Here is a 25,401-nt window from a genome sequence, read left to right on the forward strand (position 1 = left end):
AAACAAATCATACAGTGGGATTATAGGTATGTAGACCACACACACTCACACTCTTTGTCTCTTTATTTACATACTTGCATATATATACACACACACACTTACATGTATATACACATATATGTATCTGTATATACACGCACATGTGTACGTCTGTGCATGCTTAGGAAAGGCTACAACAGCTCGTAACAGTGGTCACTATGAGGAGGGGAGTACCATTGGTGAATGTGGGTTAAGGTTTGGTGAATGGGGAGTTTTACATTTTACTCTATATATTTCTGTATTATAATATTTCATAGTGATAATGTATTCTTTCTCCTTCCCACTTGTTTGGATAGCTGGTGGGCCTATCTGCACTTGCCAGGGTCAGGAGTGTGACAAAGTAGGATTAATTCCACAAGCCAGCTCTGCCCACATCAGTTGAGTGGGAAGCAGCTGCTGAGACCAGAACAAGGAGCACATGTATTGGGTGGAGGGTGGGGGGGGTGGTATAGGCAGGTGGCTGGGAGAGGCAGCCAAGATAGGCCAATTCTGATTTACCAACAGTAAGTATCACATGTCATGTCTTGACATTCTCCAAGTTGCTTTGCCCTCCTTTACCACACTGGGCCCTGAGGAAAATGCTATGAGCAAGTAAGACAGGGACGATGACAAGAAAGGAAGCAATCAAAACATTGGATGACTAGAAAGTGTGTGTACAGAAATTTTTTTCTTTCATTTAAAAAAATATGCACAAGGATATGCATTATGGCATTGTTTGAAAGGGTAACAGATTGAAAATAGCCTTGTCCATCAGTAGGAAAATATGTGAACACGTTATGTTATATTCTTTATGTGGACTGTTATACAGCTTTTTAAGAGAATGAGTTAAAATTTTATTTACTGACACTTGGGGGGGATGTTCATGATAAATTATTAAGTCAGAAAACAAGTTGCAGAGCAATGTTGAAGTGTAATCCTAGCTTTTTTTAAAATGGAGAATAATTAAAAATCCTCTTAAATACAAAACTATTTTTGTAGTTATGTTTTTGGGGCCATGAAAATCTGTTAACATATCTTGTGAGAGGGCCCAGAGGGAAACGAAAAGGGGCTGAGAGATTACAAATTTGGTTTTTTTAATCTAACTTTGTATTGCTTCATTGGTTTTAGAGAACAAGGAAATTAAACTTGTTCAAGCAAGAGGTGAAGTCTCCTATTTTTTCATCTTAACTGATTTTTAAGAGGTGCTTTTAATTTTTTTAGTGAGTTAATGAAGCAGAGAATTATGAAAGTAAAAAATAGAGTTAATGTGTAAATCTTCTCCTAGATTGGGGGGGTGGGGGGGCGGTATCTGGGTAGTGGAAAGAGTCCCAGGAGTCAGGGAACCAACTTTGTAGCTTTCAGCTTTCTGGTGTGTGAGCTTCAACTTAATAAGGTCACTTAACAACTGTTAAACAGAGCCCCACTCTCTCCATCTCTAAAATGAAGAGCTTGTACCATAGACAGGGATCTCCAAGGTCCTTTCCAGCCCTAACGTTCTAGGATCTATGATCCCACAATTGAACTACCTTTTGAGATTAGAACATTGTGTTTTATTTATTTTTAAATACTTTGTTACTGTTGTTGTTTTTACATTTTAACACTCTGAAATTAGGATGCATTTATAATTGGTGGCAGCTTTCAATTGTCATTGGCTATTTTTTCACATTTTAATTGTCTCTGAAATGGAGATATCTTGCTGTTGTATTGCTAGTGTAGGATAGCTGCGCTTTCCAGATGTCAATTTTTTTCTTCGTTTACTATAATCTTGGCCCCTTCCTGGACTTCCCTTGCTCCTGATCCCGTCAGATTCACTCACATCACTTAGACATTATGGGTAGGGACAAGTGGGTGGGTATGTTATTTGTGTGTGCAAGGATTTTGTGCGTCCTTACTTAACTGGTAGGTGCCCATTAGGTACCTGCTGCTTGAGAAGTCAAGTCAATATATATGTAGCCCTGAGACATCCAGCTTGGCTCCCGAAGTTTGATTAGTTTATCTTGATTTTGCCTAGTGTTTGCTTTTTAAGTATGACATACATACAGAAAAATGCGTAATGTAGCTCACGACTTGTCACAAAGTGAACACACGTGTGTCATTAGTGCTGGTTCAGAAACAGAACATTATCCGCATCCCATTAGCCCTTTCCAGTCCTTATCCCCCTGCTGTTTTCTTTTTAAATACAGCGAAAGTGTACATAGGCGTGGTGACTCTTTCGGTTCCTAGGTGGGTGGGTGGCTCATGGTTATCTTGGGGTGAATCTGCTGGAAAGTGCTTCACGTTTGGAGCCAGAAGATCAGAGTTGCATTGTGGTCCTATTGTTTTGTAGTTGTGTGACCTTAGGCAAAGTACTTTTCTGAACTTCATTCCTCTTTGATAAAATGAAAACAACGTCTACCTTGCAGAGCTGTTGTGAGGATCACGTGAAATACTTTGAAGATGGGAAACACTGTCAGTGGTAAAAAGCCGTACACAAATGCTCGGCGTTTTTAGTCAGGGAGGTAGAAGCCCAAGCACGAGATGATGTGAACTCGCCGTAAGGAGAGAAAACGAAGACATTTGATCCCCAAATCCATTCTCTTAACCACCTTCCTTTTAAATTGACATTGGTGTGGTCACTGGCTTTCTGTTACATTTTCCCCAAATGGTAATAATGTAAAGACCCTAAAAGGAATCTCCAGAGATTTGGAATTTCACTCAGAGTCCGTTCACTCAGCGTGGGTGCCCCTGGAGCGGCACAAGACAGGGGCTGTGGCAGATCAGCAAATTTCAATAGCAGATGTACACACCACCTCTTTATAGGCCTACTAAGTAAGCATGATCCTACCATAGACCCTCTTCTGATCATAGTCACGCTGTCCCAAAAGTGACCCAAATCTGTATATCTAGCCCCAAATCATATTTTTCACCAGCTACTGGGTTTTTCTGATTCTATGTCCGATAGACACCTCATGTCTAAAACCAAACTTTTAAACCGCCTGCCTTTATGGCATGATGGTTTAGATTATGAACTTTGGAGTGAGACAGACCTGGGTTTGAATCTTAATTCTGCTACTTATTAGCCTCATGATTTTGGACAGGTTGCTCAACATCTTGAAACTTCTATGAAAGAGGGTATTAATAGCACTTGCCTGATAGGGTTGGTTCTAGTGCTCAGTGAATGAAGTTATTACTTTCACGTTCTTTTTGTTTGTTTTTGGCACACATGATCATCTAATTATTCATTCGAGCTAGGAAATTAGATGTGCTTCTAGAATTTTCCTATTCTTATGCTTCACTTACAATTGATTATCAGGGCCTGCCATAAGTAGTTCTCAAACTATTGCTTCCTCTTTTTAAATTGCTGCTTTATTTCAGACATATACCCCTACTAGCTTGGAACAAGTAATGGTTTTGCACTGCATTCTGCAAAGCTTAATAGAATCACAGAACAAAATAAATAAATAAATAAATAAATAAATAAATAAATAAATAAAAGAATTATAGGACAGACTTAGGAATCAGGTAGAAGCAGGGGGTGGGGGAAGGGCTCCAAACATCCTTTACTTCAAACCATCTGCTTTTATCTGTATCTTGGGTTCTATATGAAGATCGAGTCTCAAGAGGGTTCACTTTTAAAATAGAATTTGAAAACTTTCATTCATTTAAAAAGTGTTTATCAAGCACCTTCTATGCGCCAGGCATTGTGCTAAGTTCTAAGAATTCAGTGGTGAGCACACAATCTGTGATTTCATGGAACATGTGATACTAGGAGAAAAATTAATGAACTACAGAAAGGCGTAATTAGAAATGATGAGAGCTGTGAAGGAAAGGACTCTCGGGCTATGCATAGTAGGAACTTGACCTGGTATGGAACTGGGAACTAGGTGGTTAAGGAGAGTTTACATGAGGAAGTAACAATTGTTGAGCTGAGATATGAAGGATAAGTTAGAATTAACTAGATGAAGAGGTAGGAAAAGCACGTTTGGGGTAGAAGGAAGAGCATGGACGGCACTAAACTACATGTGGATATAACCTTCTACCAATGAACTTTCAGCCTCTAACAGCAGCTAGCATTTATTCTCTGTGCTAGGTATTGTGCTAAACACTTTACACATACTGTCTTTTTTTTTTTTTTTAAAGATTTTATTTATTTATTTGACAGACAGCCAGCGAGAGAGGGAACACGAGCAGAGGGAGTGGGAGAGGAAGAAGCAGGCTCCTAGTGGAGAAGCCTGATGTGGGGCTCGATCCCAGAACGCCAGGATCATGCCCTGAGCCGAAGACAGACGCTTAACGACTGCGCCACTCGGGTGCCCCTACACATACTGTCTTGCTAAATCTTTACAACGACCCTCTGAGAAAGTACTAGTACTATTCACATTTTATAGATGGGGCAGCTGGGGACACAGAGGTTAAATTACCTGCTCAGGGTTGCACAGCTAGTAAGCTATAGAGCCAGGATTTTAATTGGGCAGTCTGACTGCAGACCCCATGCTCTTAGTCCTTGTGCTATGTTGCCTTCCTCTTGTTTCTTACCATTCTAGCCTGTACGTCATACAGACTGGAACATAGATCTGATCTGTGTTCCTCCCCTTGACTCCCTTCCCTTTAGAAACCTTGATTGTTTCCTATCACCTACAGGATAAAATCTGAATTCCGTAGTATGATGTAAGTGCCTCACAATTTAGTACTGCTTATCCTCATCATCTGCTACACCTGCCTAAAACTGCATGCCGTTGCTCAAATGTAATAAACTCGGTCTTTGCATATGCTGTTCTCTCTGCCTAGAATGCTCTCTTTTACTTCTCTTTTGGTGAAACCCTGCTCATCCTACTCACACTTTAAGTACTCAGCTTAAATGTTACTCCTTGGTAAAGCTTTCGTAATCACTCATCCTGAGTTAATCAGACCCTCACATGTCCTCTAAAACAGTAACTTCTGTGTTCCTGGTCTGAAGTCTTTTCAGCGAGGCAGGAATCCTAGGTCTTTTCCATCCCACACCCCATTCCTTCCCCCACCCCGTTCCTAAGAACTTTGGGTCAACCTCCACGATGCCTTTCAAGTAATACCGTTCTTCCTCGGTCCTACTGCCACTGCACGTGCCACCTCACTCTGTTCTGCCTTTGGACTCAATGTTGTGCCAGATTCATCTTTTGGAAAAAAGCGCACACGAGTAAGCCATTCTCCTGCTCAGGACACTGCCTTTCTGGTGTGCTTCCTACAAGTCACTGTTCGTCTCCACGAGACTTCCCAGTGTTCTCTCGACTTCCTTTTAGCACTGCCCAAGTCTGTGTTCTTTGGCCTTGTATTAAGGTGAGTTATAGGTATGTTTCTTTCTCCACAGGATTGTAAGCCTGTCTAGTTCAGGTTTGAGTCTCCAACATAGTATCTATAGGTGTTTATTTCATGTTTATGGTTGAATGTCCCTGGTTGAGTTTCATTAATTCCAAGTAAGGAGTAACCATCTTATATATTTTGAGGAATCTGTGTTGCATATAGTGTTTTGGTTTTTTAAAGATTTGGTCCTAAAGGGAAGGAAATTTCAGTTTTAGGAAAATTGCTTGTGAGGAGCTCTTCATGAACGTGCTTGCCTCTTAGGGTTCTTTAGGAGGGATTAATTGAGATGTGAGAAATAGCCTTCCTTAAATTCTTGGAGTCTGTTAAAATGTTAGGTTTGTTGTTGTCTGGTTTTGGTTTTTTGTTTTTTGTTTTTTTAATCATGGCCACATTAGATACATTCCCATTTATTTTGTTAGTGGTTGGTTTTTGAGGCAGTCTAGCATCCTATCTAGAAATCCAGCCCTTACTAATATTTGTGTTCGTTCATTTCTTTTGGAAGTTAAAGGCATCGCAGTGTGATAGGAGAAGTGGATTTGGAAGCAGAAAGGCAGGGGATTCAGTGCTGTGTAGGAGGTAGAGACAGAAGATAAAACAGAGAGGGTAGGGGGGCGCCTGGGTGGCACAGTCGTTAAGCGGCTGCCTTCGGCTCAGGGCGTGATCCCAGTGTTCTGGGATCGAGTCCCACATCAGGCTCCTCCGCTAGGAGCCTGCTTCTTCCTTTCCCACTCCCCTTGCTTGTGTTCCCTCTCTCGCTGGCAGTCTCTGTCAAATAAATAAATAAATAAAATCTTTAAAAAAAAGTTCTGTACCTATAGCAATTGCTAGAGGAAAGAATGATAGCTAATATAAATTAAAAAAAAAAAACAAAAAACAGAGGGGGTAGGGGGAGAAGGAGAGATGGGAAGGTGAGGAGGAGAGAAGAGAGAGAGTCATCTTGAGTTTTTTAGCTACTTAAAGCCTATTTGAAACAAACCAGATCCTGGGCAGAATCTTTATTCTCTAAAATTTATGTTCTGAAATCCCACGTTGTCTCAAATCAGCAGACCTTGCTCAGACATACAAATAAATTGTAAAATTTCCATCTCAGGCAGGAGATAGCAAATCTTCAGCCTAGTTGTCACACGTGTTCCAGCATGAATGTAGGGTGGATGACTAGATGACCGTTCAAGTCTCTTTCAACTTTGAGATTCTGTGATTTGTTGACCAGGTCTAGAAAGCTGCTTTTATTTAGGCTCTCTCGCTCTCTCTCTCTTTTTTTTTTTTTTCATTTTTTTAAATTTTTATTTAGGCTTGTAAGTCCAATGTAATTATAAATTGCACTCTTCTCTGTGGCTTTTATTTATGAAACCTTGTAAATGCCTTGAGTATAATTCCAATTACCTTTCATTGTACCCCATGCGAAGTTGGTACTACCAGTTTCCAAGGACCACCTCCTATCATCAGGATACATGAAGCATCCACATGTGCCTTGCTTTAGGGATGGGACCCAGTAGGGTATCAAAGTGCTTGTTTCTAGGAGATTTGCTTTTTTTTTTTTTTTCCTGGAAAGGAGGAAGCCCTAACTGATGAAGTTTTGACCAGATGCTGTGGAGATTAGTTCTATGGCAAAGATTGTTGTTGTTGTTGTTGTTGTTGTTGTTGTTGTTGTTGTTGTTGTTGAGAATGGTATCCTGGAGAAAGAATCATAGGAAATTTTTGGAGGTGCTTGAGATATGATCTATCCAGTACCAGTACCCTTCTTTTACTGAGACCCAAGCTAGGGCGAGTGACTCGCCTAAAGCCATAACTTTAGTAGGTGATAGATTCAGCACGTAGCTCCAGGGGCTCCCAACACCAAATCTAGGGTGTTTGTTTTTTTACCATTGGTGTGGCTGTCTCTAGGAGTAATTGCAAATCTTTACATTGAAACTGTTCCTCCTTCAGTTTCTTTTACTTTTCTCATCATCAGTGCTGTGTTTGTGCGCAAACATTGTGCTAGATACACTGCCTGTAGGGACAGATCCGTTTATTCCTCTGTGACAATGAAACAGGGCGAACAGGTTCTTAGGTGTTTTGTAGAAAGACCTTCTTGAGGGAGAACTGAACGTGGCCTCTTGGATGTTATAATGAATCCTCTCTGGGTTTTGATTTGCCCTCTGCTTTTCTCCCCAGGAAGCTGCAGGCTTACCAACACTGCCTCATTACTCAGCACTACCCTCTGGAGAGGGAGAATGAGACCTGGTAAATAAGCGGGAGGTCAGGGTTCTGAAACAGCAGTCTTTCCCTCCAGCCAGTGGGGTTTCCTCCAACCTTCTTTCTCCATGGCTTCTCGCCCTTGAGATACGTCCACCATCCCTTCCAGTAGATAATTCTTCTTTGCTTACGTCTTCAGAGGAGTTTTGGTCCTTTAATGTTTCTAAAGCTGTTGCATCTTCAGAAAAAAAATTCTTTAGTGGTTACTTTTAAAATTAGAACTGTTTGATTGTTTTAATTAAAAAGTTGGTTCTGATAAGGAGGTATAGAGGTACAGGGTTTCTTTGAGCCACTGAGAATGTGCTAGCTTTTATTTATTCATTTGATGGTTTATTTAAGAGCAGTAGAGAATAATGTAGCGACCACATAGACCAGTCACTACCTATGTGGCTAAGTCACTTAATTCCTGAGACTCAGATTTTCTCATCTTTAGGATAGAAATAAACCCTATGTAGTTGAGAGGAGAGACCCAGCTGGACTCCAATTTTGGCTCCAACACTTACTAGCTGTGTAGCCTTAGGCAAGTTATTTAATCTTTCTTGGTTTCCTTTTCTGTAAAATAGAGATGGATAATCATAGTATTTGTTTTTGTGTCACTGGGTTATTTTGAGGATTAAGCAAAATAAAGCAGGGAAGTGTTTAGCACAGTGCCTGGTGCATACTAAGTGCTCATTAAATGTTAGCTATTAATTACAACAGTAACAGCAACAGCAACGATAGTCTGTAGGTATTTATGATGCTAGGACATCAGGTGGCAGAGGAAAGACTAGAAGGCATCGCATAGGGCAGGGGATCTATAAGTGTGGAGGGTTTGGGTAAGAGCATAAGTAACTCTAGACGGTAAAACTGAGGCTGGGTCCTGGAGGGCCTTGAAGGCCAGGTGAATTCTTTGTGTTCGAACCACCCTACCCTGGGCCATCTCAGTGGAAATTGCTCTCTCTCAGTTTTTCCTTTATACTTTTTAAAATGGTAATACACATTATTATTATTTTTTAAAGGCAATACTCATTAAAAGCAGTAACGTTTACATTTTAAACAAAAATAGTTAAACACCCATGCACAGGAGATGTAACGCCACCAGACCTTTTGAAAACACCCCGTGTGCTCCACACACATCACGAACCCCTTCCGGGCCCTATCCGAATGCTATCCTCAATCTCGTGTTAGTCATTTATTGTTTTCCTTCCTTCCTCTCTCCTTTCCTTTAAAAATGGTTTTACCTATCTTGGTCTTTTGGGGACACCGAATAGGGGCTGTGGAATCAGGCGGGAGCCATGTGGCCTGCCTGTTACCTAGCTAGGCTGGGAGGAGGCTGGGGAAGTTCTGAGCCGCCGCTGGAAGCAAGTGGCGGCCCTGTGGTGGGGGAGGGAGAGGCTGGAGAAACTGGCCCGGCTCCTTGGGCTGTCCTGGAGAGCAGGCCCAGGAGCTTGGCAGTTTGGGCCGCGAGGTTCCAGAGGAGAGTTCAGCCCTCTGAGGCTGCACAGCCGGAAGCTGTTGCCTGGAGTTTAGAGCCTAGGAGGGGGGTGGGAATCTCTTGTATTCTTTTGAGACACAGTATCATGTGTATGTTTCATGTGCTGGGGAGCTTCAGGGCCCCCGGTGCCAGATGTAGCCAGGACAGTTTTAGCAGGCCTGCCTCCTGTTTTCACCTCATACATTTCCTGGAGTGTTGATTGTGCCAGTCATTAGATTATGTTTGCCACTTTGCTCTTCTAGAAAAGCTTTGGTTTTTGCTTTGGCTTGGCTTTCCTGGTCCTTCTTTGAACTTTCCTTTCTACCAATAGCAGTTGCTAACCACAGACTACAAGTGATACTGTGGGAAAGCTAAGGGCCTGGGAGACGAAACAGGGTGATGGCGGTCTCTGCAGCAATGGGCCTTGGTCTGACCCCCACCACTCACTCACTCCAGTCATTCTCTGGTGCCCAGAGGGTTAAATTCGGAAACGTGCTATCCAGATATATTTCAGTGAAACAGATTCAAGGAGCCCTAATGTGCTAGATACTATGGGAGATCATAGAGAGAGAGAACTGGTTATGCCCTTGACATTTACATTCTCGATGTGAGGCAAGACTTCCATGCTTACATAGTTAAGGCAGCACAAGTGCCGAATGTGGAATGTAGACACATTTTTCTGATTACCAATGTAATACATGTTTATTTAGAATAAATTCCAATATAAAAGAAATATATAGTGTAGGAACTCCCCCACAGCCTAACTCCTCCCTTAGATAACCACTGATAGCTGTGAAGGAATATTTGAGGAGTTGAAATTTGAACTGGACCTTAAAGTAAAATTCAGAGAGGCAGACTGATAGAAGGAAAGCAAGCATCCTGAGGATCCAAGCTCCCACTCCAAGGAGTAGCACCCCCGCTAGCTTCCTTGACAAACAGCCGGCTTTTGCTTGGATACCTTGGTGACTAGGTGCCAAAATGCCCAGAATAGGAATTAACCTTTGTTAAGCAACCACCTTGTGCCTTGTGTGCTAGTCAGTGTGTTGGGCCCCTTATAGATGTTATGGGATTAATCCTCATTATAACCTTATAAAATAGATATCTTTATTTTTGTTTTACAAATAGGAATACTGAGGCCCAGAGGTCTCACAGCAGCAAGTGGTATAGAATTCTGCCATTCACTAGTCGTGTGATCTTGGGCAAATTATTTCATTTTTGTGGCTCAGTTTCCTCCTCTGTAGAGTTGAGTGGTAACAGTACCTGCTTCACCAAGGGAGTTTTTCAGATTAATGAGTTAATACACATTAGTTCAGCAGAACAGGGTGTGCATGGCACATAGTATGCACTCAGTAAGCAGTAGCTGCTATTTTTTATACCTTGTTTTCTCTCTTATTCTAACATGATCTGTATCATCTCCTCACTTCTATATATGGCCTTTCTGTCTGCCCAACCATCCTCCACACTTTCCTCTCCTTTACAATTTCTCCCCTTGCTTTCAGCCATTCCCTCGTCTTTATCCTGTCTCCACAGCGTCTCGTTCCTCATCTTTCCATTCTCTCTCATTTTCCCCTTCATGTCCTCATTACCTGTCTTCTGTTGCGGCAGCCTTCTGACCTGCCTCCCTGCTGATAGTCTCCTTCTTTTATATACTAGAATAATTTCTGAAAGTATGGCTCTCACTGTACCACATCTCTGTGTTAAAAACAAGCAACAAAGTAAACATTCAAATCCTTATTTGATTTCTTGGTTCCAAGTTCAGGATTCTCCAACTCAGACCCCACCTCACAACTTAAAATTCTGTTCCCAGACTACTTCAGCAGTCTTCTCTGCTTTCCCTTCTTCCCCACTCTTCTATTTCTGTCTGGGGAAATTTTACCTACATGTTTTAAGATCCACATTCAAATATCACTCCATTTTCTTAGTCTTTTTACCTACTCTCAAGTAGTTGGAATTTTTATATCCTTTTGTGGGAGTTAGCACATACTGTCTTGAAATATAATTTTCAAGGCACATTTCTTATCTCCTGTGTAATTATAACCTAGCTCAGTGTAGAGACTGGGTTTAATTCATCTTCGTGTACTCCCTTCAATGTCCTACAGCAGTGCCTTGCACATAGTAGGTGCTTAGTAAATATTGGTGGTGTAAGTAAAAGTTAGAGGAGGGTGGAGGGTGGTCCTGATGACTGGTGGGTTTCTCTCCCAGGCCTGGTGAGAGTCACTGTTCGGTGGGTGGAAACGCTGTGGTTTTGTTTTCTAAGAGTCCGACATCTTTTCTTTTCGGCCATGGAGGAGAGGCAGAGCCTGTAGGCTCTGCCCATGGGTCCCAGTGCCTGTGTCTGTGAAGGGGCTCCAGCCAGTGCCTGCCGTACCAGGTCCCGTGCCTTGGCCCCTCGGCCCCTCCCCACAAAGGCTCAGCGGAACAGGGGATTAGGTTCTGGCAGCACAGCTGGGATTTTGGCGGCCATTCCAGAGTCGACAATAGCACGCAGCCACCCGGACAGGACAGCGCAGGCCTGCGCTCCAAGGCCGCAGTCCGCCCGGGCTGCTTGTTTGGGTGGCCGAGGGGGAGGAGCGGGCCCAGCGCGGCGTCCTGGCCTTGCCACGCAGAAGGTACGGGCTGGAGAGATTCCCTCCGGGAATGGGCTTGGGGGGGTGGCCTCGTCCCAGGGCAGGCGGCGCCGCGAAAGGAGGCCGGCGCTTTGTGTGTGAGCGGCAAGTGTGTGCTTAAAGACACAGCCGCCCCGCCCTGGAGCCGGCAGGAAGCTGCCCGCGTGAAAGGGCCTGTGTCCTGCTCACCCTCCAAAGCCTCCGTTCCCGGCTCTTCCTCCCTGCCCCGCGCGCCGCCGGGCAGGGGCTGATCTAATCATCAGGGCAGTCCGTTGCTGGCCAGAGGGATGGACAGGCTGTCACTGCTGTGTTGAGAGAGCGAAGGGGGAGTGTCCGGGTGATACCAGGTTGGTCAGGCCGGCCACTGTGCGATGTGTTTTGTGTATTTATGCCACAGTTTGCCTTGGCTCTTGCCACGGTTGCGGCTCACGATTTTTTTGTCTGCTGCCTCCCGCGCTCCCCCCCCCCTCCCCCCAGTGCGTCCTATTCTCTTGTTCTTGGGCCTAGCCTTCCCGGCCCCTCCTCTCCAGGGCGCCCCTCCCTCCTGGCCCCCGACTGCCGCCCCTCCCCCCTTGCCGAGAGTTCCCTGCTTTCGCCGCGCTCCCAGATCACGGAAGCTTGCTGTGCCTTTAAAGAAAGCAGACTCCTGGCTGTGACGCACTTCTGGCTGTCAGCCAGGAAGATCGCTCCTGCCAGGCTGACTGAGAAGAAAACCAACAACTTTTCTTTTGTGTGTGGGGTTACTTTCCACTAGCCCCCCCTTTCTCCTCACTTTCAAGATTTAAATGCTAATGGCGGATTAAAACCTGTAGATACGTTTGGCTTTAGGAGTCTGGTAAGGCCCCTCCTGCACTGAGACTTTTTCTCCCTCCCTCTTTCTCTGGGTTTTTGTTCAAACATGGAGGAGGGGGTGCGGTGGAGTCTCTCCCCCCCCCCCCCACCTCCCTTTCCTGCGCCATCCTTAAAGGGGAGGGAGAGGAGAGGGAGCGCAAGTAAACACTCAGAAACAGGCGCTGGGAGCAGAGCTTGCCAACATCCGGGAGTTGGCGCCTTTGAGAGCAAAGGGTTGCTTTCTTTCCCCCTCGCGTAGATGTCAGCGTGTTTTTGTTCAGAGGGGGGGAAACGTGCGCCTGCACATGGAGCTGTAGAGACAGCTCAAGAGAGCTGCTCCATTCCTGAGTGAGGCCTGGGTGTGTATGCAGTGGTCGGGATGAAAGGGTTCATTTTGTCAGCTGGTAGGGACCAGGGTGTGTGAATATGGTAGTGGGGTCAGGTGCTGATGAGCTGCTGGAGTGTGCTGGGGTGGGTATGTGCAGGATATGGCTGTAGGCCCCAGGTCGGCTTCATCCTCCTGATCCGGACCCTGCAGAGCATTGGGGCGAGGGGAGGGCAGATATCAGTAAGCCACTTTTGAAGAAACCAGGGAAATCTTGGTTTCCCTTGAAGCCCTTCTCTTGTTCCTCACCAGGGCTCTGGGCCAAATTCTGGGCTACACAGAAGCGTTGGTGTGTGTGAAGAGGGGGAGGCCTGAGTCCAGACTAAATCCCTTTAGGGGGCCCAGGGAGTGCATCCAGCAAGCTGGCTTGCCCTGACCTCAGGAGTGCAGAGAAACCCTTCGGACCTAGATGAGACAGCCTATCCAGGCCTCCCCAGGAGTTGAAAAGGATTATATTTTTTCCAGCTTGGCTTCTGTTGGAGCTGCTGGTCCTTGGGCCTTTTACCTCCTCCAAGCCCAGAGATGCACCAGCAAGATATTTCCTGCTTTGTTCTTTATGACGAGTTAGCCTATGGCGACATAGCTTGGCCTTTGCTGGGCCCCTCTGAGGTAACCTCCCAGGTGAGGTCTGGGTGCTTGTTTGCCGCTGCCTCCTGACCTATCCCTCCCACAGTCAGCGGAGGAGGAACACCCTCAAGATCAGGGTGTTTGCCCTTTGGATGTGGGGTTCGCTTAGATGGTGGGGTATCTCTTTCAGGAAGGTGTACAGAGCATGGAATTCTTATGGCTACAGGCAGGCAGGCTGTCAGGGTAAGTGGTGGTAAGTCTTGTCATTGAGCATGGTCTTACGGATAGGACAGACCTTTCCCTCTGAGCTCTGAGCCTTTGGAGCCGTGGGGTAGAGAGGGGGCGGGGCTTGGGGAAGGATGCTTTGAGGTGGGAGTTTGTGTGGGCTTTGGGCCCAGAAATTCTGAGAGAGGGAGCTATCACTTAAGGATGGTTCAGTGGAGGCAGGGGCTCGTGAGTGGAGTGATCAGTACAATTTTGTTGCTTTCTGGGACCAAAGGTCACTTTGGTGTTATCTCGAGGAAGGGCTGGTGTTAGGGCAGGCAGTAAGTGGCTGAGAGATGGTCTCACAAGGAGCTGCCACCCAGGCTGGGGGGTGGGGTAAGGAGAGTAGCGCTGCCACAGCTCAGACCCTCTGGCCCTTGGCCTATCACTTGGTTAACCTTAGAACCGAAACTTCTAGAACAGACCCCAGAGCTTAGCAATCCGACCCTCTGGTCCTGTTCCTTGCATCTGTGCAGGTGGTTTGCATTAGCTGCAGCCCTGGTAGGAAACCATGGCTAGGTTTTAACTCTTTAAGACCCAGAGAGGGTGTGGGCCAGGTGGCTGTTCGTCTCCTGAGTGTCACTTTCCTTCTCCTGATATATCTTCTCTAGAAACATAGAGGGGTTACTGTAAATGTGGGAATTGGTTCTGATGTATGAATTTATATTATATCAATTTTGAAAATGTAAAGAGGATGCAAGGCCTTTAGATTATAAAGTAGCTGCTTCTGTGTCTTGGTTCCTTCTTGAGCTCGGGGAAGAGAGGCCACTTTATCAGCTCTGTGAAGCCTCTCTTTGGGATTCCGGGGACGCTTCTTTTCAAAGAAACGGGCTGGTGGGACTCTGAAGGTGCTTTGAGAAGGCTTGCATTCCTGGGTTTTGTTTGTTTGTTGATTGATTGGGGGATGTGGGTGGGTGGTACCTGATCAAGTTGAGTGGATCTCTGCAGATCCTTCTGTGAAATGGTTCTGAGCTACAATTGTGGGGATCTGTTTTTCCATCACCATGACCATCACCCAGTGTTCTGGGTGGGGCTTGCCTCAGATTTCAGGGGGAGGGTGGAGAGGATGGTGCTTTGGCTGGGAGCCCTCGGGTTCCAAGCCAAGGCCTGCTTAAAGCTGTAGTCCCAGTCCAAGGACTAGCTGTGCCACTGGCTTCAATCATTCATTACCAGGGAAGTGAATGACTGGCTGTCCTAACAGCTCCCACCCCAGTGTCCTGTGTCTGGGAAAATCCTTTTTTATGGGCTTTGAACTGACAAGGTCATTCTGGAGTTCCTCGTGTTGATTATTGGATTCCTCCTGTTTCGTGCCTGGGGAGCGTAGAAGAAGGCATCTGGCATTAACACCAGCTTTTCTGAGCAGTGGAACTAGTTTTAGACAGGCTTCCCCAAGGGAGGACATAAGGGTTGTATGTTTTGCCTCTGAGATGAAGGGAAGAGGTTAGTTAAACCTCAGGTCATTTTTAGCAGCACAGCTGTGGAATCTCTCAGAGGGGGCAAGAGCTACCTCCGGTTACAAATAAATAAATTTCTGACTGAAATTTTGGACCTCTTCAAAAGAATAGCAAGTCTAGAGGCAACAGTGGGGATGAAGGAGAGGTGATCTGGGCCTCATTTTCCTTGTTCCTGAATAGCTTAGACTTTTTTTTTAATTTTTAAGTTTATTTTTTAAAAATTTTATTTATTTAAATTCAATTAACTAACATAACAGACTTTTTTTTTTTTTTTTTTTTTTTTTTTTTTTTTTTTTTTTTAAGAAGCCCCAGTAGAGCATTTGGGCATTGCTGCCTTCACTCCAAGGGCCAGGCATGATCCCTCTAACTTTAGGCTAGCCAACCACCAGAAGTGTCTTTTTGCAGTACGATAGTTGAGACCATCTTTCTTCATCTTTGCCTGGCCCCAGCGAGCTAAGCATTCAGTGCCTATGGATAGGGCATGCAGGGTGAAAATCATGCAAGACTGAGGAACACATAGGTCCTTTAGCTTCTCTGCCCTCTTGAGAGCTCCCTTAACCACTTCCCTTGCTCTTGCCAAAGCCCAGGTGAATTGGCTCATTTCCAAGACTGTGACGTTGGTATGACAGGTGGAATCTTGTTGGGTTTTGTGGGGTCAGGAAGCACTTAATTATAATTAGCATTTAGTTATATTTAGCATTTAATTATTTTCTATTATTTAAAGCTTCACGTATGTTTAATTTCACTCCTTATAAGCTCCTCAGAGGCAGGGACCATGTCAGTGTCTCTCATTTCCCATGTAGCTTCCAGCACAGGATGAACATATGTGTGGACTAAGAAAATAACCTTTTTGCTTAGTTGATAAAAACAGTACACTTACATAGGAAGGACTAAGAACGATGGGGAGTGGATTATCATCAGATTTATGTATATCTTTCCCCTACTAGACAGTAAGTACCTTATGGACAAGAATGGTGTCTTTCTTATCCCCAACTTGTGTACAGATGGTGCTTAGCAAACGTGGGGCACCTAGGTGGCTCGGTCCATTAAGGGACTTCGCTCAAATTGTGATGTTGGGTCCTGGGATCGAGCCCCAAGTCGGGGGAGCCTGTTTCTCCCTCTCCCTCTGCTTGTGTGCATGCTCTCTCTCTTTCTCTCTCTCAAGTAAATAAAATCTTAGAAAAAAGAAGAAGAAGGTGCTTAGCAAATGTTGGGTCCATAGAACCCACACCTTGGAGATGCTAATATGCGGGGAGAGTTATAGATGATGTAACTTAACCACTCGTGTTCTTCATGGAATAGTGACAGACTGAGTACCTGTGACAGGAGGTGGGGGTGGGGCTGATTGCTCCCATGATTTGTAGGAATTGTGGGGGCTGCTGGGAGATGTTGAGGAATATTTAGTCACCAGGTCTGTGGTCTCTTGGGCAGGTTGGCAGGCAGATGGCCGATTCCCAGTGGGAAGGGAAATTGGGAATAGGAATACCAGGACCAGTACCTAATCTTTCATTAAATGTCCCATGAGATCTCTGCCAGAATTGGATCTGGTATCATCTAGTCCCTCATTTGAACTGTATCTTTGACATTTCTGTGGGAGATATAAAAATCCAGAACTTGGAGAAGTTTCCCTCAAGGACTTGGTTATTGTTAGGCAGAATTTGGGCACCTGCAGAAAGAGCCAGAAATCAGCCTCTCTGTTTAAGATCAGTGATTATTTAGTGTATACCTACCGTGTGTCAGGTACGGTGCTATTTATGTTACCTGCTTTGTCTTGAAGTCTTATAGTAACCGAGAGAGGTGTTTGCAAATCCCATTTTGCAGATGAGGAAATGGTCACTAAAAGAAGTTATGCTGCTTGTCCAAGGTCACATGGAATCACCATTCAGACCCACGTCTGTCTGAAAAACCATGTTTGTTCCATGTTTTAAGGGTACTGTGTCCCAAAGAACAGGGTTGGAGGACAGCCTTGAGTGTTACATTTTCTGTGGAACAGAAAAATTGTGTGTAGAGCTTGTGGACATTGAATTAAATGCAGGACTCTTTCCTGTTATGATAAGTTTTATAGTAATTTTAATGTGTACTCTGAGCTTTCTAAAAATTCCCATGGGCCTTGGTGGGTAAGTGCTGAGTGAAGGGAGATTTAAGTATTCAGAGCCAGAATACTGAACCACTTACCCCCTTGTCCTTCATCATGGATATCTGATATAATTAACTGCTCTTCTTCTTCTCTTGGTTTCCAGGTGCATTGGGGTGACTGTTTGGTGTCACCAAGATGACGCTCCATGCCACGCGGGCAGCTGCACTCCTCTCTTGGGTGAGTAGTCTTTCTCTCTTTTGTCTCAACTTCTCCAGGAAGTTTGCAGGGGTGGAAGAGGATTTTTTTAGGAGCCAGAGCTATGTTAAGTCTTCGCATCTCCAGATGAAGGAAGTACGGTTTTTCCTTGCCTTTCCCCTTAGTTTTTAACTTGTATTATTTCTGGTGATGTTGCTCCTGACAGTGATCCGTGACACCACTTGTGTAGCTTAGAAGAGAGCTCCCTTCTAGGCTTCTGTACACCTCTCAGGAGAGGTCTGTATTTCCTTCTGCTCACGGGGGAGTTGGCTGCGAGGCGCACAGAGACCCATCTTCATTTGTTTCCTGTGCCTTTTCCTGACTAGGAGGGTTTATCCTGAACCTCCCTGACACGCAGGGACTTTGGTCTTGAAAGGCCTTTTATCATAGGGCAAGGTTCTCCTCGCTTTCTTTACCATGTTTCTGTCTGCTTCCATTGTCGTCCTGTTGCCTTCTTGATTGCTTAAATCCTTGTGCTAGGTCTTTTCATATATCTTCTGTCCAAGACGAACAATGGCAAATGAAAGAGTAATACCAAGCATTGGGAACATAAAGCTGCAGGGAAGCAGAGGAGGATGCAGAGTGTAGTGATGACAAGCCTGGGCCGTGGAGTCAGACAGCCTGACTTAGAATCACTGCTCTGGTTGAGGTGTGTGACCCAGGGCAAGTTACTTAGCCTCTCAGCACTTTATTTTTAAAATGGAAATAATAAAAATACCTCATGGTGTTATATGATGAGGATGAGGACATAATGTGTATAGAAAACATCTAGCACTGTATCTGAATAAATAATAATTCTCGGTACTTAAAATATTGCCGGGGCATGCTATATGGTACAGGGTATTTTAGTAGTCACCTGATTACGGATCGATCGGTTAGGGCCAATGAAAAAGCCAACTTAAAAAAATTATAGAATATTTTAAGGGAAATGAATGTTTGATTTCTGAGTAGGGTAGATTTAATAAGACACTGTTTGGGGCACCTGGGTGGCTCAGTCGGTTAAGTGTCTGCCTTCGGTTCAGGTCATGATCCCAGAGTCCTGCATCGGGCTCCATGCTCAGCAGGGAGCCTGCTTCTCCCTCTCCCTGCCGGTCCCCCTGCTTGTGTGCGTGTGCTCTTTGTCTCTCTCTCTCTCTCCCTTGCTCGCTCGGTCTCCAAATAAAATCTTAAAAAAAAAATAGGACACTGTCTTTAATTGCTGTTAGATCTCTAGATAGGAAATGTGTTTAATATATAAGATGTGCATTCTTTGTTTTCAGTTTCTGAAATGATTTTTTTTTTAAAGATTTTATTTATTTATTTGACAGAGAGAGAGAGACAGCCCGCGAGAAAGGGAACACAGGCAGGGGGAGTGGGAGAGGAAGAAGCTGGCTCCCAGCAGAGGAGCCTGATGTGGGGCTCGATCCCAGGACTCTGGGATCACGCCCTGAGCCGAAGGCAGACGCTTAATGACTGAGCCATCTAGGTGCCCCTGAAATAAATGAATTTTAGTTTTATAGTTTTAAATGGGTATTTTTATATATTTTACATATTTTATATTTACATTACATTTCAGTGTTTTAGATCTATGTTAGAAACATTGTCTCGGGGCGCCTGGGTGGCGCAGTCGTTAAGCGTCTGCCTTCGGCTCAGGGCGTGATCCCACTGTTCCAGGATTGAGTCCCACATCGGGCTCCTCCGCTGGGAGCCTGCTTCTTCCTCTCCCACTCCCCCTGCTTGTGTTCCCTCTCTCGCTGGCTGTCTCTCTCTGTCAAATAAATAAAATCTTACAAAAAAAAAAAGAATCATTGTCTCTTCCTTTTCTTCCCCTCATCCCCAAGAAGGGGCTGGTTGGGTTTGAGGGACTGTGAGCTTTGTCTCCATCCAGTTCAGTGGATTAACTGAATATTGCGGGACCCTTTAGCCACACTGTTTTAAGTTGAACAGTTTATTTATTTAGGTCCTAGGCTTGTTTTTATGGTGAGTACTACCATTAACAGAGAAGAACCGATACAGAGCTGGTTTTATTAAATAGCAGGTACTTGTATACTTTTTTCAAAAGTAAGGAACATCCATTAAAATATTAATATATGGTAACAGAATTTTTTTAAGAGAAATTTTCAATTTAAACAAAAGTTAGGCAGCTAAAGTGGATTTTATGATACTGTAGCAGTGTCAAATAATGCTTGTTATGTTAGTGGGAAGCGTGGCGTAGAATACAACACACGTGACAGTTATAGTTGTGGTTTAGAGAAAAATGTAAGGAAAAAAAGACTAGAAAGAAATATAGCAAAATGCTACAAGTGCATGCATTAAAATACTAGAATGAATGTTTTTTTTTTAATTTTTCAGTACTTTATTTTACAGTGTAAAAATAAATTTATATTTTACTTGAAGTATAGCTTGAAGCTATTCTGTACCCAGCAGTTACAGTGAATGAATTATTATAGGGAACAGGGAACTCTTTAAGATTCGACAACCTTAAGCAACCCTGAAAACCTTATGGCAGCTCTTGGGTTCTGCAGTGAGCTTGGCCCTCATTCTCCTGTTTTAATCCCTGACTAAACATGAATTCATAGAGTTTTTCTGCTTCTTCAGCAATTTCTCATTTGAGAGCAAAATAATGCACAGGAAAAAAGGTGTTTTCATCTCCATGAAAGAAACTATTGCTGGATTATTTCTTTTTCCTTTTTTTTTTTTTTTTAACATGCTTTTTTTTTTTTTTTTTAAGATTTTTTATTTATTTGTTTGACAGAGATAGAGACAGCCAGCGAGAGAGGGAACACAAGCAGGGGAGTGGGAGAGGAAGAAGCAGGCTCATAGCAGAGGAGCCTGATGTGGGGCTCGATCCCAGGACTCTGGGATCCCACCCGGAGCCGAAGGCAGACGCTTAATAACTGAGCCACCCAGGCGCCCCTGCTCGATTATTTCTTAATGATAGGAGATGAATCCAGATTCCTTAAGTGACTTTAAATCAGCTAACTGGTGTAATTTTTCAGTCTTGTTAGTGAACAAGCATTCATAGCCCTTGAAAGTTTTCCTTTGATTACAGGTATTAAATGGAGGTGGTTTGGATGCTTAAGTCTTGGCACTTTCTTCGTTTTCAGCTGGTAGAAAAGAATCTTGGTCTGGAATATTCAGAATCTTCCTCAAAAATTTACACTGCCTTTCCTGACTAATTAGATTAGGCTTTTCCCCTCAAAAGATGGTATAAATATAAGTGTGTGTGTGTGTGTGTGTGTGTGTGTGTGTATATGTATATATATATATATATATATATATATATATATATATATATATATATAAAGATGGTATAAATTTAAGGCTTCTACGATAGGTCGCATTTTATGTTCTACACTTTTTTTTTTAAACTTTTTACCTATTTTCATTTATATCCATCTAGAGATCATCAGAGAGAGAGAGAGAGCAAGAGCGCACAAGCAGGGGGAGCAGCAGGCAGAGGGAGAAGCAGGCTCCTCACTGAGCAAGGAGCCCAATGTGGGACTTGATACCAGGACCCTGGAATCGTGACCTGAACCGAAGGCGCTTAACCGACTGAGCCACCCGGGTGTCCCTAGAAGTTGTTTTTAGTATAAAAGTATGTAGGGGCACCTGAGTGGCTCAGTTAGGCCTCTGACTCAGCTCAGGTCATGATCTCGGGGTCCTGGGATCGAGTCCCCCGCTGGGCTCCCCGCCCCCAGCAGGGAGTCTGCTTGTCCTTCTCCCTCTGCTCCTCCCCCCTGCTCCTGCTCTCTCTCTCAAATAAATAAATAAAATCTTAAAAAAGAAAAATATATATGTGTATATATGTACATATTTAACCGAATAAATAGTATCATTTCTGTGGCTGAGTCATTCTTTCTTTTTAATACTCTTGATTCTCTAGTGCACTCAGCTAATTAAACTACTGAGAGGTAGAAGTTTTGCTGCATCTACTTCATGATTTTAATTTTATTAGACATAATAGTGCTTTGCATTTAGCACTTCTATTTTGTAACGTGTGCTTGCATTCGTAATACCATTTGAACCCACACTGGTCCTCTAAAGTAAACAGTGCAAGGATTCCATCCATTTGGCAAGTGAGAAAGTAGGCACAGAGAGAAATAAGTTGATAACAAAGGTTCCTGGCAAGTGAGTGGAGGAGTTGCATCCAGAATCTTAATCTGGGAGCTCCCAGCCCAGTACAATCTTATCTATTTTTATTTTTATTCATTTCTTTTTAGTAATGTTTTATTTCTTTTTTTAGATTACTAAAAAGAAAAGCCCCCCCCCCCACGTGGGGTTCGAACTCATAACCCTGAGATCAAGAGTAGCATGGGTTTCTGACTGAGCCAGCCAGGTGCCCCATAGCCCAGTATCTTTTAAAGAGTGCATTTATAAACGGTTGTCTACTCATTGCACGTAACTACTATGCTGAAGTTCTTACAAATACCTTGTCAAGCAGCCCGAGTTGCCTCCTCCCTCAGTCTTGCACATGGGATTGATTGATCTTTTTTTCTTTTTCCTGTGGTAGTAACAGAGGTGAAGTTCAGCCCAGGCTTCTTCTGGACTTGGTGGTTTTGGAATTCATGAGGTTTTCTGTAGAAGTTGACCGTCTATGCTTGTTGAATAACCTGCATACCTGACTCATTTGCAGGTGACTGCTGGCGAATTTCCTAGTTGTAAAGACTGAGTTAGAGGGATGCCAGCCTGAAGGCAAAGAAGAGAAGCGGGCGATTGCATTGGAATTGACGTTTTTGCCTGGGGTTCCCAGCTCTTCTTTTCCTCCCTCATTTTTTTTTTTTTTATTATCTTATTGCCTCATCATTTCTCCCTGTGTCAGCCAAAGTTTTATGTCTGGAAAGAATTTTTAAAATGCATTAATAACAAGATTTTATGTCTGTGTGGGCATATGTAAAACATATATAGTATTTAATGTAAGTTTTGAATAGATATTTCAAAATTCGGGAGATAGAAAGGGCTGTAGTATAATTTGAGCTACAGAGGGTTATAATGTCAACATACAAGAGATACAACGGGCAGTAATATAAAAAGCCTTTCTTTTTCCCACATCTGACTTTCAGCCATCAAGTTCCTGTCGGTAGTGGCAGTGGTGGTACAGTTTCTCGTGTATCCCTCCAGAAAACCCATTTTATGCCTACGTGTATTTAAAGTGTATCCCTAGGGCTGGAGCATCCTAGGAGAATTTAAGCTCTCAGTTGGAGCCAGAGGAAGGACTGACGGCAGCATTCAGGTGGCTGTTACTGGACAGATGGGGGCAGCAGCTGCCCTTGGCTGGAGTGAAAGCCCCTGAAGGCCTGCGGCCTGCAGCTGTGGGTGCTCCCCGCAGCCGGAGTGCCAGCCTCTGGGGAGAGGAGCGAGCCGCAGTGCTGCTGGCGCTTCGGTCGGCTTCAGCAGGCTCTCCTCTGGTTTTGCAGGTGAACAGTCTGCATGTGGCCAGCCCTGTGGAGGCCGTGCTGCAGCTCCAGGACTGCAGCGTCTTCATCAAGATCATCGACAGCATGTGAGTACACGCCACACCCCTCGCCAGCCTCTCCGGGGAAGCGTGTGTTGGTGTCTTGGGCCGGGGACTGCATTTACGCCCTTTCCTTGGTGACAGCTATGACTCGAAGGCCTGGGCAGGACTGCCAGTGTGGGGCCAGAGGCAGGGGCACACCAGCCTCCTCTTCCGGTCACCGTGTCTGTCTGTGGGAGAGGTTTCGCTCTCGTCCCACCCAGAGGCTTCCTCATGCTTGTGCAGGAGAGCCTGCAAGTCTCCTTGCTTTCACCGCGTTTCAGGAGCCAGCTCTGGAGCTGGCTGTCCTCTCGTCTCGAGAGTCTTCCATACCCTCTTCTTGGGACTTGCTCTTCTCTCATAAGCTCTCCTGGCAACCTGTAGGGCCAGGAAGAAGAAAGGGGAAGCTCTTGCTCTTGAGGGAAATAAGCAGCACCTAGAAATCTTATCTCTAACCTGTTAGCACAGCACAGATATGCTCCTTTCTAAACCATTATAGCATGTCTGGGGTTTTCACCTGCCTCACTAACCTGCTTTGTGAGGTCGATTAGCATTTGATAAGCTGCTTGTTGTCATGTAGCCAGGATTCTAGTGAGCTTTGTTTTGTATCTGTCTTTAGCTGGGAAGTCAGTGGAGTGTGGCTTCCGCCGTCTGTCTTGCCTCTCTGGAACCAAGCAAAGATGCATCAAGCTATAACCTGCAGTTACTGTTCTAGGCTCATATAGTTCATCCTTTTTCCTCTCTCATCAACTTTCAGGAATTATGGAGGGCAGAACTGACCTCCTTTTCACTTCTCTGTGCTGTGGGCAAAAGTAGAGGTCAGCCATAATTTAAAGGATTGCGGGGACAGTGGAGAGGACCCTCCCTTTTTAAAGGAAAGCACAATCGACTCTGAGCCCCCAGGTCGGGGACAGACCGAGGTGTTGCTGTTCCACACACAGCAGGTAGGAACCAGTGCCAGGGAGTCAATCAGCTTGGCCACCCTTTCATAGGGAAAGAAGGTAGAACTGAGCTTGTTGAAGGCGGGGACCAGGTCTGATTCCCCTTGGGGTCCTCTGCCCCTGGCTTCACGCAGTACGTTGGTTAATGTTCATTGAGTAAGTAAATGAACGAAAATGTAGTTGATACTCTTCTTCAGCAAAGTCTGGTGGGGCTGCGTAGCCTAGAGCAGATGGATTCACTGGAGTGGTTTATGTTTTTAGTCTTTTGAATGTATTCTTTGAAATGTACGTTGGTGGTGGGATGTCTTAGAAGATGTTTTTAAAGTCCCGGTGGCTCTAACCAGCACCTGCCTTAGTGAAAAGAAGTCACTGTTTTCTTGCTTTGGTATGGAGTATGGATAGTACCATTTTCTCTCCCAGTTACCCAGGCAGGACCTTCCAGCATTCTCTTGAGTTCCTCCCCCTCATCGGCAGTGATCCTATTCAGTCACCGTTCTCTCAGTTTGTCCTTTGAAGACGTCTCACATCCCTGCTTCTGCCTCATTCTGGATACCAGGCCCTTGTGACTGCGTTCTTCTCTAATCTGTGCGTATTCCAGGGCAGTCCTTCCTGCAGTCCTGCTCACACTGTGAAGCCCCACAGCTGGTGGGCATCGGTGACTCGTCCTTGCCAGGAGGCTGAAATCAAAAATCTTCAGCCTTGGTATTGAAGAGCTTTCATCAGGGGCTCCTCTCCTCCCACCAGTCTTGTTTCCTACTCATTTCTACCCCCGTACCTTACCCCATTTTCTTTTCTTCCAATTTTGTAGAAATTCCTGGGTTCTGGATTTTATTAATTATGTAATCATGGTGCTGCTCAAGCTTGTTCTCGTTCCCCTTGTTGCCTGTGAACTGATGAGAGCCAAGCTGGCTTAGCTTAAGGTGTTCTCGTTGCTGTTTTTTTGTTTTTTGCAAGGAAACTTCATAGTGGAATTGTGCACCACCTATAAGTCAGCATTTTGCAATCCCTAATGAAAATAATTGTTTTCAAACCGTAATGAAGTGGTAAATCTAGACTGTTAACATCAGTGGCTGGTAAAACCATTAGGCTGACAATATCTGATCTACTTTTAACATCACTGAAAGAGGGGCAGCCAGGTATGATACCCCTCGTGTTGTAACATACAATAAGGGGCAGCATGCTTTTTTTTTTTTTTTGACTTAAGAATAGTTCCAGGTAGGGGGGCGCCTAGCTGGCTCAGTTGGTGGAGCACGCGGCTACTGATTTTGGGGTCGTGAGTTTGAGCCCTACACTGGGGGTAGAGATTACTTAAAAAAATCAAATCTTAAAAAAAAAGGGCGACGCTCTTGGATCCCTTCCCTCCTCAGGAGCTTTGTACTATCACTTTGCTGTCGCTCAATAAACCTTGCTTTGCTGTCCGAAAAAAAAGTGTACATCAAGTTGCTTTTGCTTTTGAGGAGAGAAATCTCCCTGGCCTAATGACAGGAGCAGTCGATATGTCCACGGGTAAGGATCTGGTAAGGGTC

The 25,401-nt window shown here is 44.5% G+C and overlaps 1 protein-coding gene across 12 annotated transcripts in view; it reads left to right on the top strand.

Moving 5' to 3' along the window:
* Positions 1-25,401, top strand: part of NUMA1 (nuclear mitotic apparatus protein 1) — a 66,984-nt gene that overhangs the window by 15,948 nt on the left and 25,635 nt on the right. For 5 of the 12 annotated variants that reach the window (XM_048217097.2, XM_044390908.3, XM_048217094.2 and 2 more), the window contains exons 2-3: positions 17,370-17,443; positions 22,858-22,943. In XM_048217097.2, the coding sequence (XP_048073054.2) occupies positions 17,402-17,443; positions 22,858-22,943 (128 nt within the window). In that variant the 5' untranslated portion in view covers positions 17,370-17,401. Of the gene's footprint in view, positions 1-11,519; positions 11,976-12,213; positions 12,464-12,540; positions 12,819-17,369; positions 17,444-22,857; positions 22,944-25,401 lie in introns of those variants that run through there. The other 7 variants (XM_026517984.4, XM_026517989.4, XM_026517988.4 and 4 more) reach the window with 6 other exon arrangements.

The sequence above is a fragment of the Ursus arctos genome, unplaced genomic scaffold, assembly GCF_023065955.2.
Source record: "Ursus arctos isolate Adak ecotype North America unplaced genomic scaffold, UrsArc2.0 scaffold_22, whole genome shotgun sequence".
Lineage (NCBI taxonomy): Eukaryota > Metazoa > Chordata > Mammalia > Carnivora > Ursidae > Ursus > Ursus arctos.